The sequence below is a fragment of the Aquarana catesbeiana genome, linkage group LG01 (genome assembly GCF_042186555.1).
Source record: "Aquarana catesbeiana isolate 2022-GZ linkage group LG01, ASM4218655v1, whole genome shotgun sequence".
NCBI classification, from domain to species: Eukaryota; Metazoa; Chordata; class Amphibia; order Anura; family Ranidae; genus Aquarana; species Aquarana catesbeiana.
In genome coordinates this window covers 538,368,471-538,389,376 of record NC_133324.1, presented here as the reverse complement: position 1 = coordinate 538,389,376, position 20,906 = coordinate 538,368,471, and the positions used below count along the sequence as shown (strand labels likewise).

Here is a 20,906-nt window from a genome sequence, read left to right as displayed (position 1 = left end):
TTTTATTTTTGTGGTTTTATTTTTTTTACCATTTTTATTTTTGTTTTTACTGTTTTTATTTTTTATTATTTTTTACATAATACAGACCCCTGATGTCTCACTTTTGAGAAAGAAAGGGAAGACAAATTTATCAGTCCCTTTCTCTGCCGCCTCATCTTTACAGAATTAATGAACAGGAATAGCTCTCTACAGAGCTTCTGTTCATTCATAAACTGAGGCATAGTAAACCCAGTTTACTATGCCCCAGCTATGAATTAATAGAAAAAAAAAGAGTCAGTGATTGGTACTGATCACTGACTCTATTCATCAAAACAAGGCAGAGGCCGGTAAATTATACATTTACCGGCTCCTTCCCTGGTCTTCATCCTGACAGATCCCCCGCAGCAGCCGCCAGAGGTGCGAGGGGGGGCCAGGGAAGCACACAGGAGCCCAGGACAGCAGGACAGCAATAAGGAGGCAGTTGTAGCAGCATGTGGAGGAACCGATGCTCTCTATTTCCCTCCTATAGCTGATGAATGTCTGCGGGAAGGAGAGGAGAAGCGGGCATTCAGCGGCTACATTGAGGGAATGGTTCCTCTACATATCACCACCCCCACCGCCCTCCTATCCAGTTGTAAAGGGGGCTGCAAGAGCCCCTGAAGCATGGGACTGGGTCACAATGGCGACCCCTGCGACCCCTGTACATATGCCTCTACGTTGATTACGAATCAAATGTCATCATAACTGAATTCTAGCTCATTGTAGTCTGTATTTGTCTTGGATATTTTTTACCTTGTCAATGTCCTGGTAATCCAAGGGGAGCTTCCGAGAGGGGGAATAGAATCCTCCACCAAGGGGTGTGACTTTACAAAACTCAACACTTCATCAGGGAGATTACGAGAAGAATTATAGTTCATGGAGGGGCCAACACAACAGCCTGGCCTGCAGACAAGTAAATCAATAAAATGTAAATGTAAATATAATAACCTCTCTGTGCAATTATAAATCAATCATTTAGAATAGCTAGAAAAGATTGCAATAGAAGAAAGTGTAAGCTTTTTTGAACTTATGTTAAAAGCTGAACTCCAGGATACCTAAAAATACCCATCCCCACCCCCCCCCCCCACCCCGTTGCAGCAGGACTGTGCCCACACTGCAAAGGTTCACTGTTTATGTCTAAGAGACTTGGAAAAGCAGATCTTCTGCTTCTGTGGGCTACTTTGTGTTGCTAGTCCAGATATTGCAGCCTCTTCTTGCCAGTGCTCCAGCAGCCTAAGATTCCTGACATCATCAAGACTGATACAGGGACCATAGATCTGCACTGGACATGGAGACACTGAAGACCAGTCCACAGCTGGAGCATAGGGTAGTGCTGTTTGTCAGGGGAGAGGAGGATCAGGTAGGTAAAACTGCTTTTGTGCCCTAGATATAAGCACAGTTACTGTAAGTCATGCAGTATGACCTTGGCCCAACTGCAAGGGAAGGTTTTTAGGTTTCCTGGAGTTAGGATTTAAATGCATAGTTAAAATAAAAAAGCATATGCAGTACATCTCTGAAATACAGTTGTACATTTGCCTGTGATTTATCCGCACACATGCTAAAATTAGAATGTTGTATAAGAAAACTGACTTAAATGCCCAAAACATTATATATTTTCTGAAAGCAATAGGCAGCTGCATTTCTTTTTATGTCACACCATCAAGGGCATAGATAAGGGGGAGTTAGGGGGGTCAAAATCCCCCAGAGCATCCGACCATGGCATAGCAGCTAGGCTAATCTAACCTTTCAGCTGTGGAACTGGGACATGGTGTTCACATGAGTCCCAGCCTGTTGGTTTACTATGCAGGCAGACCAGGACTCAAAAGAGTTCAGGGTGATGTCAGCAGGGAAGGACCTATGGGGCAGCTTAAACTATTCATTGGCTGAAGAGGAATCAGGGGGTGGGGCAGTCTGTAGCCTAGAGGCTGCGGCTCCTCCTACTGCCTCTTCAGCCAATCAGCAAAGTTTGCTTTCCATTCCTACAATTAAATGTTCATTCCACGTGTTTCCTGACAGTGCAGGTATGGGATGAAGCAGCACTGATGAGAAGAAAAGCTAGCCTGCAGACAAGCTACTGAACTACAAGGTGCAAGGCTCCCGCAATGATCGATAAAGGTGAGGGAGGAGAGAACAAGTTTTTTTACCCAGTAGAAATGAAGGAAAACTGGGAAGTTGCCAGAAGTGTCTCCTGTACAGTACATAAGCCTGCCCCCCCCCTCCCCCCTTTAATAACACATATTGTAATGCCAGCCATATCCCTGTCTTTTTAACAGTGCCACAGCAACCTAATAACTGTGCACCTGTGAAGCATAAGTGTCAGCTTACTGTCACTGTGTTAAAAGGACAGGAATATGGGTAGCATTGCAACAAAGCTCCCAAAAGCAGCCGGCAGTGGAAAGTCAACTCAAAATGCCACAGTAATTTTTTGTGGCTGTTATGTAAAGTGACACAGCCATGGCATGTGAGTAGCCTCCTCCAGCTGTATTTTAAACTTGGGTGGGTGGGCAGAGGGGAGTAAAACCGGGGCTTACCCACCTGATTTTACTGTTCCCTGATCATCTATGTGAAAGAGGGCTTAAAGAGGTAATATAATTTTCTGTAAACACTGAACCTTTTAAGACCAGTAGATGACATTTTGTGTCTTCTGTACTCCTGACCAATGCGCTCTGTACAGTACTTATTACCTGACCTCTGTAACAGGTGTGCTTGCTGGGGGCACAGTATAAACTGTATGTAGCATTAGCTACATAAGGTATAGAGCTCTACGTTCCAGCAGCAGAATCAAAAATCAAGTCAGGCATAGAGTACTCAGTCATTCACAGGAAGCTTTGTATTTTATCAACAAATACAAGGCTTCCTCTGATTGACTAATGTAGGTGGATAATGTCACCATCTCCGCCTCAGCCAACCAGAAGAAGCTTTGTATTTGTTTATTTTGTCCCTATCTTGCTGCTGGAACACCCAAGTCTCTCAGCCTGACTAGATTTTGTTCCAGGAGCAGTATGAGAAGTCCCTATTCTGCTGCTGGAACATAGAGCTGTACACTGTATGTAGCTGATACTACATACCGTTTATACAGCACTGACAGCAAATATATCTATTTGTTAAAGGAGAAGCCCAGTCAAAGCTCTTTTGTCTGGGCTTCTCCTATGGATCACAGGAGTGCAATTCATTTTGCACTCCATTTTCAGGACTGAAGTCCGCTCTCTGCTGACGTCACAGAAATCAGTCCAGGTACCACATCATCATGACAATAAAGTCTGGATCCGCCAGGTGCCTGGACTGATACCTGTCTCAGCCTCTCAGCGAGCCACTGAGAGCCTGAGATGGCCACTCCCCGCCCCTCCATAGCTCAGCGCTCCAGTGATTGACAGTCAGCAGCTCGCTGCTTGGGGAGCTGAGAGAACCGAGCCATCGGCAGTGTTCAATCACTTGGTACTCAGTGCAGAGGTGCGGGGGACAGATGCAGCATCCATCTAGGTGAGTATGATTCTGGAAAAAAACATACTTCTCTTTTAAGGAAATAGTTCATTTGGACCACCTTGGCTCAAATGAACTATTTAAAGTCTCCATAAAAACAGAGTTAGGCTTTAACCCCTCCACTGTCCTATAGGGATAGTGGGGCCTGCTCATACACCTCCATCCAGCCTACAGGATGTGGACATCAGGTTTGAGTGGGAAGCCCAGAGCATTGCTGGCTACCTCCTGCTTGGTTAGGACAGCGTATGTGAGATTGATTGCCATGAGGAGGACATCTGCAGTATTGTTATGCTGAGGTTTGTACACCTGCTAGTCTCTTACTTGTAGCACAGGTAAATAAAGCATAATTCTGTACACAGTGTATAGCGTCAAGCTTTAAGCACAATTTCCGACATCCACAATTTGTCATAGCGTAGTGAACTTGCCAATTTTTGTCTGCTGGGCACCCAAGACTGAGCCCCCCCAGGACAAATAATTATCTACGGCCCTGCACACAATGTTAATGATACAGTTTGTCATGCTTATATTGTCACTAAAAAATACACCCTAATTTTAGTGCAAGCAAACACAAAAAAAAATCCAATTTAAAAAAAAATATTAAAAGGTAAGACTGAGCCAAGTTAATATTTTACGTTAAGATGTAACTATATATAGCACCGAAAATGTTTGCAGCACTTTGCAGAAATTATATTGTACATCCACATCAGTCCCTGTCCTTAAGGTTGCAATCTAAGGTCCCTACCTTACATGGATACAGTATATATCTTTATTGTAATTGTATGTATGATTTTGTTTTTTTAAAAGACCTGATGGGCATGGTAATGAATGACAAAGGGAGGTTAGGTAGGATTATTTTACTTAAATGGGTGAGTAGGTTTTTGTCAAAATCTGTGTAAAAAAGATTAGTAGTCATTTTTTTTGATTGATCATGGCCCATGAAAGGTTAGAGTTGGAGACTTCCATGATTTCACAGTGGTCTGTCTAGTATATGTGAAAGTTAGCAATGATTTCCAGTGCTATCTCTAATATACTGTATATATATATACAGTATCTGGTTAAAGATGTTGTGGTGAAGGGCCCATTTCCCTCAATCTAGACATTGGCAGCTGAGGTAATCCGCTTTCCAGTTTCCCACTCATTGGATGTGCATCATAGGTACTGCTGGACAGTGAGTCTGGCTTGCTTCCTTCAAGGCTGCATGACTCCTGGTGCCCCCTTGGTGATTGATGCAGTCCACAGCAGTGGTATTGTCTGACTGCACCCTAAGCTGATTCTGCTGGTCACGGTTTCTCTCAGTATCTCGGTTTAATCAGACACTTTGGAGTCCAGATGAGAGATCTGGGGTCTAACAGAGGTCTATGAGAGAAGACTCAGAATTGGCCCGGATTGAACTGGTTAACTTGAATTTACAAGTATGAGCTCTGAGAGAGATACATTTCTTCTCTGGAAAGAAAATATTTGTTTGTTATTTTTCCAGGATCAGACCAAATTATTCCAGGCAAAGGGTAGCCTGGAGAGAATATTTTTGGAAAGTGATCACACAGCCAAAACCTGAAACAGGTTTGCAAACAGCTGGGAAGGGATAGGAGTTCTTCAGGTGAAGGTCATCCAGATAGCTTGTGACCTACAATGCCCAGAGTTCTTAGAAGGGAAAGTAGATGTGCTAGGACCTTTGTGAATATTCTGGGAGTAGGGATGAGCCGAACACCCCCCTGTTCGGTTCACCAGAACATGCGAACAGGAAAAAAGTTCGTTCGAACACGCGAACACCGTTAAAGTCTATGGGACACGAACATGAATAATCAAAAGTGCTAATTTTAAAGGCTAATATGCAAGTTATTGTCATAAAAAGTGTTTGGGGACCTGGGTCCTGCCCCAGGGGACATGGATCAATGCAAAAAAAAGTTTTAAAAACGGCCGTTTTTTCAGGAGCAGTGATTTTAATAATGCTTAAAGTCAAACAATAAAAGTGTAATATCCCTTTAAATTTCGTACCTGGGGGGTGTCTATAGTATGCCTGTAAAGGGTGCATGTTTCCTGTGTTTAGAACAGTCTGACAGCAAAATGACATTTTGAAGGAAAAAACTCATTTAAAACTACCCGCGGCTATTAATGCATTGCCGACAATACACATAGAAGTTCATTGATAAAAACGGCATGGGAATTCCCCAAAGGGGAACCCCGAACCAAAATTAAAAAAAAAAAATGACGTGGGAGTCCCCCTAAATTCCATACCAGGCCCTTCAGGTCTGGTATGGATATTAAGGGGAACCCCGGCCAAAATTAAAAAAAAAAAAATGACGTGGGGTTCCCCCTAAATTCCATACCAGACCCTTCAGGTCTGGTATGGATTTTAAGGGGAACCCCGCGCCAAAAAAAAAAAAAAAAACGGCGTGGGGTCCCCCCAAAAATCCATACCAGACCCTTATCCGAGCACGCAACCTGGCAGGCCGCAGGAAAAGAGGGGGGGACGAGAGTGCGGCCCCCCCCTCCTGAACCGTACCAGGCCACATGCCCTCAACATTGGGAGGGTGCTTTGGGGTAGCCCCCCAAAACACCTTGTCCCCATGTTGATGAGGACAAGGGCCTCATCCCCACAACCCTGGCCGGTGGTTGTGGGGGTCTGCGGGCGGGGGGCTTATCGGAATATGGAAGCCCCCATTAACAAGGGGACCCCCAGATCCCGGCCCCCCCCTGTGTGAAATGGTAAGGGGGTACAAAAGTACCCCTACCATTTCACTTAAAAACTGTCAAAAATGTTAAAAATGACAAGAGACAGTTTTTGACAATTCCTTTATTTAAATACTTCTTCTTTCTTCTATCTTCCTTCATCTTCTGGTTCTTCTGGTTCTTCTGGCTCTTCTGGTTCTTCCTCCGGCGTTCTCGTCCAGCATCTCCTCCGCGGCGTCTTCTATCTTCTTCTCCTCGGGCCGCTCCGCACCCATGGCATGGGGGGAGGCTCCCGCTCTTCTCTTCTTCTTCATCTTCTTCTCTTCTTCTCTTCTTCTCTTCTTCTTTTCTTCTTTTCTTCTCTTCTTCATTTTCTTCTCCGGGCCGCTCCACAACCCATGCTGGCATGGAGGGAGGCTCCCGCTGTGTGACGGCGCTCCTCATCTGACAGTTCTTAAATAACGGGGGGCGGGGCCACCCGGTGATCCCGCCCCCCTCTGACGCACGGGACATGACGGGACTTCCCTGTGGCATTCCCCGTGACGTCACAGGGCAGTCCCGTCAAGTCATCGTGCGTCAGAGGGGGGCGGGGTCACCGGGTGGCCCCGCCCCCCGTTATTTAAGAACTGTCAGACGAGGAGCACCGTCACACAGTGGGAGCCTCCCTCCATACCAGCATGGGTGCGGAGCGGCCCGGAGAAGAAAATGAAGAAGAGAAGAAAAGAAGAAGAGAAGAAGAGAAGAAGATGAAGAATAGAGAAGAGCGGGAGCCTCCCCCCATGCCATGGGTGCGGAGCGGCCCGAGGAGAAGAAGATAGAAGACGCCGCGGAGGAGATGCTGGACGAGAACGCCGGAGGAAGAACCAGAAGAGCCAGAAGAACCAGAAGAACCAGAAGATGAAGGAAGATAGAAGAAAGAAGAAGTATTTAAATAAAGGAATTGTCAAAAACTGTCTCTTGTCATTTTTAACATTTTTGACAGTTTTTTAGTGAAATGGTAGGGGTACTTTTGTACCCCCTTACCATTTCACACAGGGGGGGGCCGGGATCTGGGGGTCCCCTTGTTAAAGGGGGCTTCCAGATTCCGATAAGCCCCCTGCCCGCAGACCCCCACAACCACCGGCCAGGGTTGTGGGGATGAGGCCCTTGTCCTCATCAACATGGGGACAAGGTGTTTTGGGGGGCTACCCCAAAGCACCCTCCCAATGTTGAGGGCATGTGGCCTGGTACGGTTCAGGAGGGGGGGGCCGCACTCTCGTCCCTCGTGCTCGGATAAGGGTCTGGTATGGATTTTTGGGGGGACCCCACGCCGTTTTTTTTTTTTTTTTTTGGCGCGGGGTTCCCCTTAAAATCCATACCAGACCTGAAGGGTCTGGTATGGAATTTAGGGGGAACCCCACGTCATTTTTTTTTTTTTTATTTTGGCCGGGGTTCCCCTTAATATCCATACCAGACCTGAAGGGCCTGGTATGGAATTTAGGGGGACTCCCACATCATTTTTTTTTTTTTAATTTTGGTTCGGGGTTCCCCTTTGGGGAATTCCCATGCCGTTTTTATCAATGAACTTCTATGTGTATTGTCGGCAATGCATTAATAGCCGCGGGTAGTTTTAAATGAGTTTTTTCCTTCAAAATGTCATTTTGCTGTCAGACTGTTCTAAACACAGGAAACATGCGCCCCTTTACAGGCATACTATAGACACCCCCCAGGTACGAAATTTAAAGGGATATTACACTTTTATTGTTTGACTTTAAAGGGGTTGTAAAGTTATTTTTTTTTTTTTTTTTAAATAACAAACATGTTATACTTACCTTCACTGTGCAGCTCGTTCTGCACAGAGTGGCCCCGAACCTGGTCTTCTGGGGTCCCTCGGCGGCTGTTTCAGCTCCTCCCCGCAAGCATTTACCACCTTAATGCGAGGGCTCGCATGGTGGTGAGTGCTTGCGGGTGCGCTCCCGTGATACAGCTGGCGGCTATAGCCGCTCGCTGTATCACTCGGCCCCGCCCCCCGGCGCGCCGCGTCATCGGATGTGATTGACAGCAGCGCGAGCCAATGGCTGCGCTGCTTTCAATCCATCCACTGCAGCCAATCAGCGACCAGGCTGAGCTGCAATGAAGATGACGAGGACGCGCAGCGAAGATTCGAGGCGTCAGGTAAGTAAAACGGGGGGCCTGGGGGCGGCGGTACTGTCAAAAGTTTTTTCACCTTAATGCATAGAATGCATTAAGGTGAAAAAATTTTTACCTTTACAACCCCTTTAAGCATTATTAAAATCACTGCTCCTGAAAAAACGGCCGTTTTTAAAACTTTTTTTTGCATTGATCCATGTCCCCTGGGGCAGGACCTGGGTCCCCAAACACTTTTTATGACAATAACTTGCATATTAGCCTTTAAAATTAGCACTTTTGATTTCTCCCATAGACTTTTAAAGGGTGTTCCGCGGCATTCGAATTTGCCGCCAACACCCCAAATTGTTCGCTGTTCGGCGAACTTGCGAACAGCCAATGTTCGAGTCGAACATGAGTTCGACTCGAACTCGAAGCTCATCCCTATCTGGGAGCAGAGGATAAGTCAAAAGACAGTGAGAAAAGTTGGAAATTATTATCTTCCACTGAAGAGTGCAGAAAAAAATATAATAAATTTGTGCAGGGCACAAATGACCCTGTATAAAATAAAAAAAATCCCCAATAATCTTATAATAAAATACCATAAACTCCACGCCATATTTTATGTCAGATCATCCAATCCAACACTAATCTGTGCACCATCTTTAGTGCAAACTAAAGAACCATTGTGACAAATTCAAGTAAGTAATCATATAATTTTAAGTGCAAGCAAATTGTGTATCAAAGTCCACAAACTCTGAAAGAACACATAAAAATGGAGTCCCCTTTAAATTAAATTTTCTCCTTAGAAACACATTTCTGCAGATATCACTAAGAGCATGGAGATTCATACTTGAACAGAAACTTAAAGACATACAGGAGATACACTACAACCTACCCCTGACACTACTAGAGTCAAAGATTCCGCTATTGAAGGTCAAGAATATGACACACAAAGGTATCACACATATCTTAGATCTCTACAACGGACCACAACTCAAATCTATCGATCAGATCATGACACAATACAACCTTCCGAGTGATAGAAGGTTCACTTGTCTGGGGATCACACACTTCCTTAAATCTCACACTAGACCAACTATAACCCTTCCAGGCAAATTATGGTAATTTTACTCAACTGCTGACAGTAACACAAAAGGCATATCCTTTTTCTACAACCACATAAGGGATAAACTCACGTTCATAAAAACTACAGCAATGGTAAAATGGGAGGAGGAACTAGGTATTACCTTCTCAACAGAACAATGGCAACAATCATTCAAGGAAATACACAAAGCTTCTCATTGTGTTAAGAACTGGGAACTGGCAACTAAAATGGTTAATAGGTGGCACTACACCCCATATAGGCTAGCAAACGACTTCCCCGGAACTTCACCACTTTGCTGGAGAGCATGCGGACATACCGGATCCCTTCTACACATGCTCTGGCACTGCCCTACAGTGAAAAGTATATGGTACCAAGTATTTAGACTACTCTCCTCTATAACTGGAATGCTCACAGACCCGGCTATGGCAATTTTACACTTAAACATGGAGAAATTTCACACAGACTTTAGACATGTAATAACACATATACTGCTAGAGACACGATCACTAATCCTACGCAACTGGAAATCCACAACAGCTATAAACATAACAGACATCATCAAAGCTGTTAACAGGAATTATATCTTCGAACGTCTCCTAGCGATAAATTAATTAAAATGTGCGTCATTCAACAAATTTTGGTCTATATGGCCCTATTGATTCTTATTCTGATTTTGATGACACAAGAGGTTATTTCATTGTATTAACATTATCTGTAGGTATAGATTAATTACTGAAAACTAACTTCATGAACACCATTTCTGGATGTATATCAAACTAAGGTGTATATCACTATTACCTTCTTTTATGTTTTGTAAATTGTTTATTTTTTGAAATACTCAATAAAAATGTATTGATAAAAAAAAAAAGAAATACATTTCAATCTTCATTCCCCTTTAGATTATGCCATCCACAGCTGAATTTTCACAAAAAATATTGAATTGTGCCACGTAGTGAATTCTTTCCACCTTTTGTGCCATATGGGTATGCTCTCACTTGCCATATTGGACCCCTTAAATTACAGCAGGTCAACATGTAGGCAGGCACAGTCTATTTTCTCCACCGCAGGTGGAGGAGGAACTCTTTGGTCACAGAGAGGCAGCATCCAATGTGACTCTGGTGGCCATCTTGTGATAGCCAGAGTGTATTTAAAAACCTGGCTCCCGGGGTGGTGCACATTTTGCAGGTAGGTACAGGTAATCAGTCAGGCACCATGCTTAGCATCAGGGAAAGGTTCAAGATGAGTAGGTGTCAGGGCCTGAACTTGAACCCAGGATTTCTTCTGTGTTTGGCAATAACTCTCCTCACTGAGCTACCTGAGATGCTGTACAGCATCCTGTTTGATCCATTGGACAATCCTGCCTTCTGCCTTGTTTTCTGCTGAACCTTGAACTCTTTGCTCCTCCCATGAATTTCCTGATTTAACCCATGTGTCTGCCTTTCCGGTTTGCCAGATGACTGTGCTCTCCCCAGCCAATATCTCGCTCTTGTCACTCCTGCTGCCGTCCATACCTCCGCTACCACTCGTTACCAACTTTTGGCTTGTTTCTTGTCTATGCTTTTGCTTAATCACTACCTGCAACCACTTGTTACTGACCTTTGGCTTGTTTACTGACTACGCTTCTGCTTAATCCCTACCTGTTAAATCTGCTACTGGCCCCCGGCTTGCTCATCTCCTAGTGGATCGATCCTGAGGACCACGATCTGGTGAACACCGGTTTGTACTTAGACCCCATACCTCAGAAGAGCACCCAGTGTTGCCAACCGTCAGTATTTTTACTGGCAGCCAGTAAAAAACGGGCACTTTTCTCCTGCCAGTAAATGCCAGTGACAGGAAAAGGCTGCCAGTAAAAAATATGGCTGTGACGCCCAGCCAAGACCATCTGAGTGCCTGTTACAGTGTGTTTGGGCGGAGGCAAGTCTGGCAGAGACGGTGCCTGAGCGTGTTGTGTGACGTCATGGCGCAAGGGAACCTGAGCGGAGCAGCCGGACCCTCGTGTGCAGGTCTGCAGGATGGGAGCAAGAGGAGTGCCCATTCTAATTTCTTTTGCTATATCGAAAATAAAATAATAAATATGTTTTTGTGCCCTAATATCTACCTTAAATCACATTGCTGATTGCATATCGTACTTGTTTGTAGAATAAATACTGAAATTTGCACTTAAAACTTTTATTTTTGTAACTTTTTAAAATGCAAGTAAAAACTTGGCTGTTCCAGTAAATTTTGGGTGTCGTGTCAGTAGATTTCAATCTGGTAGGTTGGCAACACTGTGAGCACCCTTCATTCGCCAGGGTGACCTGCTTGTATACCTATACTGCTAGTTAGTGGGAATCTCTTTACTGCTATAGCTACTGGTCTCCGAGCCTGACGCCTGACTCTGACAAAATAATTTGTCCGAAACATGAAAGCCTCTAGAGCAAATTCCTTGACTCCTTTCAGGTAGCAAATTGCAGAACTGCATGAGTTCAGTGTTACCTACCAAGAAACATTTTCCAAACGGGAAAGTGTGGTAAAAAGGCAACAGGGGGGAAATACAATTTCTGGACTTCTGTTTCTGAGATGTTGCTAACACACGTGTGTCATTATCATTCAAGTTCAATGGAGATCGCCGCATTACATAGGTTTACTTAACCAATGTCACATTTATTTCCTAATGCAACTTGCTGCATTTATTTATGAGACACAGAAGGTATTGTTTGTTGTTAACCTTCTGACCGAGGGGGCCTCCCTTTATGTAGAACAAGACAGTGCCACTTTGAATAATTTTGAAACTTTTGTGACCAGGATGAATCAAGTTTTTGATGATCCCAACCACAGCACTACTGTCAAAGCAAAATTGCATATATAGCATCACCCCCGTAAGGGCCCCTGGAAGATGACTGTCCCCAAAGGTTGCCCTGACCTTGCAAGCCTTCTGACATCCTGGGTTTGGACATAAGAAAGAATGCAATTGCAAAGACAAAAGACTGTAGCAAACGAAATTAGTATTTTACCAAGTATTCTTAAGTAGGGATGAGCCGAACACCCCCCTGTTCGGTTCGCACCAGAACATGCGAACAGGCAAAAAATGTGTTCGAACACGCAAACACCGTTAAAGTCTATGGGACTCGAACATGAATAATCAAAAGTGCTAATTTTAAAGGCTTATATGCAAGTTATTGTCATACAAAGTATTTGGGGACCTGGGTCCTGCCCCAGGGGACATGGATCAATAGAAAAAAAGTAATTTAAAACTACTCGCGGCTATTAATGAATTGTTGGACCGACAATACACATACAAGTTCATTGATAAAAACGGCATGGGAATTCCCCACAGGGAAATCCATACCAGACCTAAAGGGTCTGGTATAGATTTTGAGGGGGACCCCTACGCCATTTTTTAAAAAATTTTGGCCGGGGTTCCCCTTAATATCCATACCAGACCTGAAGGGCCTGGTATGGAATTTAGGGGGACCCCCCACGCCATTTTTTAAAAAATTTTGGTTCGGGGTTCCCCTGTGGGGAATTCCCATGCCATTTTTATCAATGAACGTTTATGTGTATTGTCGGACCGACAATTCATTAATAGCCGCAAGTATTTTTAAATGACTTTTTTTCCTTTGAAATGTCATTTTGCTGTCAGACTGTTCTAAACACGGGAAACATGCGCCCCTTTACAGACATACTATAGACACCCCCCAGGTACGAAATTTAAAGGAATATTACACTTTTATTGTTTCACTTTAAGCATTATTAAAAAACTGTCAAAAATGTTAAAAAAGAGACAGTTTTTGCCCAAAGGCTCTACGTGGGCAAGGCTCTACGTTCCCTACATTGTTTTTTTTCTCTATGTGATCACTTTTTTAACTACTGTATATTGGTTGGTTCCAATAAATTTACTCTTTTTGATCTGCACCATTGGAGCATTTGATTTTTTCTTTCCCATACTTTTTGGTTCGATGAGAGATTTGGATGTCCCCATTGGATGTGTCGTTTCCTCGGTTCGGTAGACATCATTGCAGCCACTCCAGCCAAGAGGAGATATCTTCGGAGATCCGGGGCCCCTACCACCACCTGGGAGAGCCATCCATCTGGATTTCTAAGCCTGTTTGATTCGGTGTCATTGGAATTCAAATCCATCTGTCCTGGTAAGAGTGTTTATACCTCCTTCACTTCAAGATTTATTATTAGATGAATTGCATGTCGGAAGACCTCTCGACTTCCATTGGATTTTTCACTTACTTCACTGTTGGACTTTATCATATTCATATGTTTTCTCACATGTATACTGCACTGGGTTAACACCCATTTATCATTGAACTTCGTTAGTTTACACATATGTGTTTTTTATGACACTTTGTTTTAGTGCTACATTTTTTACACTATCCCATTAGAATATTTGTCACATTCTTGTGTAGCTACTAGGGATGAGCTTCGCGTTCGAGCCGAATTGCGAACGTTATGGGCCGTTCGCGCCAAATTCGTGTGGCGCTTCACGGCCCATAATTCACTGCGGCATCGCAGTGCATTGCTGGCTGATGATTGGCCAAGCATGCACTATGACCCGCATGCTTGGCCAATCACAGCACCATCGGTAGAGAGAGCTGTAACTGGCCAAAGCCGGGGTGGCTTTGGCCAATTATGGCTCAGGGGGTTTAGAACATGCCCCACACTATATAAGGCCACCTGCACGGCGGCCCTGTGTAGTGTGTTCCGGCATGCTGAGAGATAGAGAGAGAGACAGTGTCATTTCATTTGAGTTAGCTAGATTAGGCAGGACAGTCAGTGAGTTAGCTGCACTTACAGTGTATTGTGTATATATATGCATCCCAGGTGTTGCATATATATATATATATATACACTGTATTCAGTTTAGCTAGATCCGTTCCTGTTATCTTCCTACTGACAGGCAGGCTTGTCTTGTTACAGTATTTACAGCTACCTGAAGAAAATTGCTGGTGTTCTTTTGATCCTATTAGTACCACAGTCAGGCAGCTAGACTATTTACAGTTAGTGTAGTGCATCCTCCTCACAGTGTTCAGCTAAAACTGCAAGTTAGTGTAGTGAGACCTCTGCACAGTGTTCAGCTAAAGCTACAAGTTAGTGCAGTGCGTCCTCCTCACAGTGTTCAGCTAAAGCTACAAGTTAGTTTAGTGTGACTTCTGCACAGTGTTCAGCTAAAGCTACAAGTTAGGGTAGTGCGTCCTCCTCACAGTGTTCAGCTAAAACTACAAGTTAGTGTAGTGCGACCTCTGCACAGTGTTCAGCTAAAGCTACAAGTTAGTGTAGTGAGACCTCTGCACAGTGTTCAGCTAAAGCCACAAGATAGTGTAGTGCGTCCTGCTCACAGTGTTCAGCTAAAACTACAAGTTAGTGTAGTGTGACCTCTGCACAGTGTTCAGCTAAAGCTACAAATTAGTGTAGTGTGTCCTCCTCATAGTGTTCAGCTAAAACTACAAGTTAGTGTAGTGCGACCTCTGCACAGTGTTCAGCTAAAGCTACAAGTTAGTGTAGTGCGTCCTCCTCACAGTGTTCAGCTAAACCTACAAGCTATTTTTCTGCGAGCTCTGCACAGTGTTCAGCTAAAGCTACCTGTAGAAGGTTGGTGGTGTTTTCCTGATCCTATCACTACCGCAGGCAGCTAAATAAGCTACAAGTTATTTTTTGGCGAGCTCTGCACAGCGTTCACCTAAAGCTACCTGTCGAAGTTTGGTGGTGTTTTCCTGATCCTATCACTACCGCAGGCAGCTAAATAAGCTACAAGTTATTTTTTGGTGAGCTCTGCACAGTGTTCACCTAAAGCTACCTGTAGAAGGTTGGTGGTGTTTTCCTGATCCTATCACTACCGCAGGCAGCTAAATAAGCTACAAGTTAGTTTTTTGCGAGCTCTGCACAGTGTTCAGCTAAACCTACCTGTAGAAAGTTGGTGGTGTTCTCATACTACAGGCAGGCAGTTGATTTTTCTAGCTGCAGTATCAGTACATATATATATATATATATATATATATATATATATATATATATATATATCCCAGCTTAGTGCAGCTACAGGCCATTAGTATGTCTGGAAGGCCAACAAGGAGAGGCAGACAGTCACAAGCCAATAAAAGAGGGCAAGCAGGTCTAGCCTCTAGCAAGCTAGAGGTAACAGTGCTGTTCGTGGAGACGGTGCATCCCCATCAGCACGTGGCCTTTTTTTCGGCAGCCGGCCGTGTTGAGCCGCAACATGCGGAAGACTTGGTCGAGTGGATGACCAAGCCGTCCTCATCCTCCTCATCCTCTCTCACCCATGCTCAGGGTACTTTGTCTGGCAAAGCAGCAGCCTCTTCCCTCCGCTCAATGTCATCAGTGACTCCTTCCCTAGCCCCACCATGTCCTCCTGAGGAGTCCCTCGAACTGTTTGACCACAGTGTTGGGTACATGCTCCAACAGGATGCCCAGCGTTTGGAAGGCTCTGATGATGATACTGAGCTAGATGAAGGCAGTAACATGAGCACGGACAGAGGGGGTGCCCAAAAAGGACAGCAATCTGGCAGTCATGCTCCCCCTGCTGCAGCATACTGCCAGGTTTGCTCCAGTGATGAGGAGGGAGGGGATGATGAGGTCACTGACTCAACGTGGGTGCCTGATAGGAGAGAGGAGGAGGAGGCAGCACATCAGCAACGAGGCAGGATGCCCTCCAGGGGCCAGCCTAAGGGCAGCACACTGACTGCATCACACCCCAAAGCTCCGCATGTGCAGGGCGCTGCAGTCTCTGCGCGTTATTCAAAAAGTTCTTTGGTGTGGGCCTTTTTTGAGACGAGTGCATCAGAGCGCACCGCTGCTATTTGCAACATATGTCTCAAGCGTATCTCGCGTGGCCAAAACATCTCCCGCTTGGGCACCACATGCTTGACCAGACATATGTTGACCTGCCATGCAGTTCGTTGGCAATCGTATTTAAAAGACCCACACCAAAGAACAAAGAGGACCTCTCCTTGCTCCTCATCAGCTGAGATCTCCAACCCCACTATACCTTCAGTCCTCTCTGAGACCTGCACTGAGAGGAATGAAGGTGTAGAATTAGGTGTGTCACAGCCAAGTACTTGTGGGCAATCTGCTTTCGGTACACTGACATCAGATTGTACCAGGCAAATTTCCCTGCCCCAGTCGCTGCACCGCCGAAAGAAGTTCGTTCCCAGCCATTAACATGCCCAGCGGTTGAATGCTAGCTTGGCAAAATTGCTAGCACTTCAACTGCTGCCTTTTTAGTTGGTAGACTCTGTCCCCTTCCGTGAGTTTGTGGAATGTGCGGCTCCTCAGTGGCAGGTACTCAAACGCCACTTTTTCTCACTAGAGGCGATTCCGGCTCTCTACCGGCATGTGGAAGGCAATGTCTTGGCCTCGCTGGACAGGGCGGTCAGCGGTAAGGTGCATATTACCGCTGACTCATGGTCCAGCGGGCATGGACAGGGACATTACCTAAGTTTCACCGCGCATTGGGTGACTCTGCTGGCAGCTGGGAAGGATGCAGGACAAGGTGCAGTAGTGTTGGAGGTTGTTCCACCACCACGCCTCCAAAACGCCACTACTAATGATTGTGACACACCTCTCTCCTCCACCCCCTCCTCTTCTTCTTCCTCCATGGCCTCTTCCTGTGCTTTGTCCTCGGAACCAGCGGTGCTCCATAGCCGTTCAAGGGGCTACGCAAGTATGCAGGCCAAAAGATGCCATGCGGTGCTTGAGCTGGTGTGCTTGGTGGACAGGAGCCACACTGGGGCAGAGGTTCTGTCAGCTCTGCAGGGGCAGGTTCAGAGGTGGTTGACGCCACACCAACTTAAGGCAGGAATGGTGGTTTGCGACAATGGCACCAACCTCCTCTCTGCCCTCCGACAGGGACAAATGACCCATGTGCCCTGTTTGGCTCACATCCTTAACTTGGTGGTGCAGCGGTTCTTGGGCAGGTACCCGGGCTTACAGGATGTCCTGAGGCAGGCCAGGAAAGTCTGTGTGCATTTCCGCCGGTCATATAATGCCAGTGCTCGGCTGGCAGACCTCCAAAAGGAGTTTAACCTGCCCAAGAACCGCCTAATCTGTGACATGCCCACCAGGTGGAACTCAATGTTGGCCATGCTGCAGTGGCTGCACACGCAGCAGAGGGCCATCAATGAGTACCTGTGCGACTATGGCACCAGGACAGGGTCAGGGGAGCTTGTTTTTTTTTCCCCACGCCAGTGGGCCATGATCAGGTATGCATGCACTGTGCTGTCACCATTTGAGGAGGCCACGAGGATGGTGAGCAGTGACAGTGCATTCATCAGTGACACTGTCCCCCTTGTCCACCTGTTGGAGCACACGCTGCGTGGAATAATGGACAGGGCACTTGAGGCAGAACAGAGGCAGGAAGAGGAGGACTTTCTTAGCTCTCAAGGCCCCCTTTATCCAGACAGTGTTCCTGCGTGCCCGCCGATCACACAGGAAGAGGATGAGGAGGAGGAGGATTGTGTCAGTATGGAGGTGGAGCCTGGCACTCAGCATCAGCAGCAGTCTTTAAGGGATCAGTCCCAAGAAACACATGGACTTGTACGTAGCTGGGAGGAGGTGGCTGCGGACCATGTCGTCCTTAGTGACCAAGAGGACTCTGGACCGAATGCCTCAGCAAACCTACGCTGCATGGCCTCCCTGATCCTGCAAAGCCTGCGTAAGGATCCTCGTATTCGTGGTATCAAGGAGAAGGACCAATACTGGCTGGCAACCCTCCTTGATCCACGTTACAAGGGTAATATTGCGGACCTTATCTTGCCATCGCAGAGGGAGCAGAGGATGAAACATCTTCGGGAGGCCTTGCAGAAAGGTCTGTGCAAGGCGTTCCCAGAGACTGGGAGGTTACAAACTCCTGTTTCTGGACAATGTGTTGCTGAGGATTCGGTCAGTCAAAGAAGGAGCGGTGGAGAAGGTGGCCGTCTGACTGATGCGTTCAGACAATTTTTTGGTCCGCAGCCCCAAGGTATGATCGGTTCCAGCAACCATTGCCAGCGTCTGTTTTACATGATGCAGGAATACCTAGGGGCAAGATCTGATTTGGACACCTTTCCCACCGAAAATCCTCTGGGTTACTGGGTCTTGAGGATGGATCACTGGCCAGAGCTTGCACACTAAGCAATTGAGCCACTGGCCTGTCCTGCATCCAGCGTTCTTTCGGAACGCACATTCATTGCTGCTGGAGGCTTTATAACCGATCACAGGGTGCGTCTGTCCACTGACTCGGTTGATCGACTCGGTCGACCGTCATAAAAATGAATCAGTCTTTGATCACCACCAGCTACCAAGCACCTGATGCTGATGTAACGGAATATTTTTTTTTGAAATCTCAGATCCCTTCAAAGACTGCCTATGCTGATGCTGAGTGACTATCCTGAGTAATTATCCTCTTCCTCCTCAATGATCACGGTGATAGATTGTAAGAACATTTTTGGTTCTGGGCGCCACCACCAGTGCCTAAGGCCCAATTTTTCAGCCCCTGTTTAACAGGGGCGTGTAATTACAATTTTTGATGCAATACTTTTCAACAGGGCTCGTTTCTGCGTTCCAACTAGAGTATCTGTGAGGGGTTGCAGTGTTGTGGCACCAGCACCAGTGCCTAAGGCCCAATTTTTCAGCCCCTGTTTAACAGGGGCGTGTAATTACAATTTTTGATGCAATACTTTGCAGCAGGGCTCGTTTCTGCATTCCAACTAGAGTATCTGTGAGGGGTTGCAGTGTTGTGGCACCAGCACCAGTGCCTAAGGCCCAATTTTTCAGCCCCTGTTTAAGAGGGGCATGTAACTAAAATTCTTGCTCTAATATTTCACAGCAGGGCCCGTTTCTGCGCCCACCAAGAGCGAGTGAGGACTTACAGTGTTGTGGCACTAGCACCACCACCACCACCAAAGGCCCAATTTTTCTGCCCCTGTTCAACAGGGGCATGTAATTACAATTCTTGATCTAATATTTCACAGCAGGGCCCTGTGAGGGCTTACAGTGTTGTGGCCACAACAACACCTAAGGCCCAAATTTCTGCTGAGTATATAGGGCAGGCCCCTACTTTCAAACATCCAACTTACAAACGACTCCTACTTGCAAACGGAAGGAGACAACAGGAAGTGAGAGGAAATCTACCCCTAGGAAGGGAAATTCTCTCCTGTAAGAGTTAATATGGGAAAAACGTTTCCTTTGCACTGATGCTTTATCACCAATCCTTGTTTCACAAAAAAAAACCAAATTTTCAAAAAACATTTGTCATTGGGACAAAAAATGAGGTGAAATCTTCTGAAGAGGAGCACAGACAGCAAAACAAATGTCACAGGGGTGATAACCCTTCCCTATGTTTTCCAAAAAGCTTATAATAGATTTTTTGGCTGGAGCTAAACATGTTAAAAATGTACCAGTTCAACATTACAAACAGATTCTACTTAACAACAAACCTACAGTCCCTGTCTTGTTTGCACCGCCTGTATACTGCTGTTCAGAGTATATAGGGCCTGGTGGCCCCACGCCTTTCCTTTTTTTAATTTAGGTGCGGGATTCCCCTTAATACCCATACAAGACCCAAAGGGCCTGGTAATGGACCCATGCTGTTTGTCTCACTGATTTTCATCCATATTGCCAGGACCCGACATTACATTAAACCCGCAAGCAGTTTTAAATGACTTTTTTTCCTTTAAAAATGACATTTTGTGCAGGGACTGTTCTAAGCACAGGAAACACGCGCCAATTTACAGGCATACTATAGACACCCCCCAGGTACGATATTTAAAGGAATATTTCACTTTTTTTTTTTTAACTTTAAGCATCATTAAAATCACTGCTCCCGAAAAAACGGCCGTTTTTAAAAGTTTTTTTTGCATTGATACATGTCCCCTGGGGCCGGACCCGGGTCCCCAAACCCTTTTTAGGACAATACCATGCAAATTAGCCTTTAAAATGAGCACTTTTGATTTCGCACGTTCGAGTCCCATAGACGTCAATGGGGTTCTAACATTCGTGGAAACTTTTGGTCCGTTCGCAGGTTCTGGTGTTTGGCTCATCCCTAGTAGCTACTTGTTATTTTGTTGTATTGGGTTAGCGCAGTTACATCACTTATAAATGGAAAGAGAAAGACCTTTCTGTGTCAAACTGCTCTCTTAAAATCTTGATGCCATGGGCCCAGAAAGCAAACTGCACAATTTATAATATGTGTTATAAAGGAATAAACTTGCGAGCTACTATGTGTAATTTTGTTTAAAAAAAAAAAAATATATATATATATATATAAAACCATCAACCTATGGTGAATATAGTCAAAATGAACTCAGAGAAGAAAAAATATATAATAAATGTATGGTGACCGTGTAATCAAATGTAAAAGGAAGAAATAAGAGTGGTGCGATTATTCAATAATGTGCCATGAATTAATATACTTAAAGAATGAACATGATAAGTATCCAAAACATACAAATAAATGTAAATAAAAGTCCAACTAAAGCCCAATGGTAGGAGTCAGTTCATATAGAGATAAAAATCTCATAGGAGTGACTTGATAGAAGAA

At 45.2% G+C, this 20,906-nt stretch overlaps 1 protein-coding gene across 4 annotated transcripts in view; it reads right to left on the bottom strand.

Moving 5' to 3' along the window:
• The window catches only part of SEMA6B (semaphorin 6B), a 1,880,978-nt gene that overhangs the window by 78,177 nt on the left and 1,781,895 nt on the right, over positions 1 to 20,906 (bottom strand). For 3 of the 4 annotated variants that reach the window (XM_073594847.1, XM_073594838.1, XM_073594858.1), the window contains one exon: positions 772 to 921. The exons of the other annotated variant lie outside the window; for it this stretch is intronic. In XM_073594847.1, the coding sequence (XP_073450948.1) occupies positions 772 to 921 (150 nt within the window). The remainder of the gene's footprint in view (positions 1 to 771; positions 922 to 20,906) is intronic. 4 annotated transcript variants of the gene reach the window in all.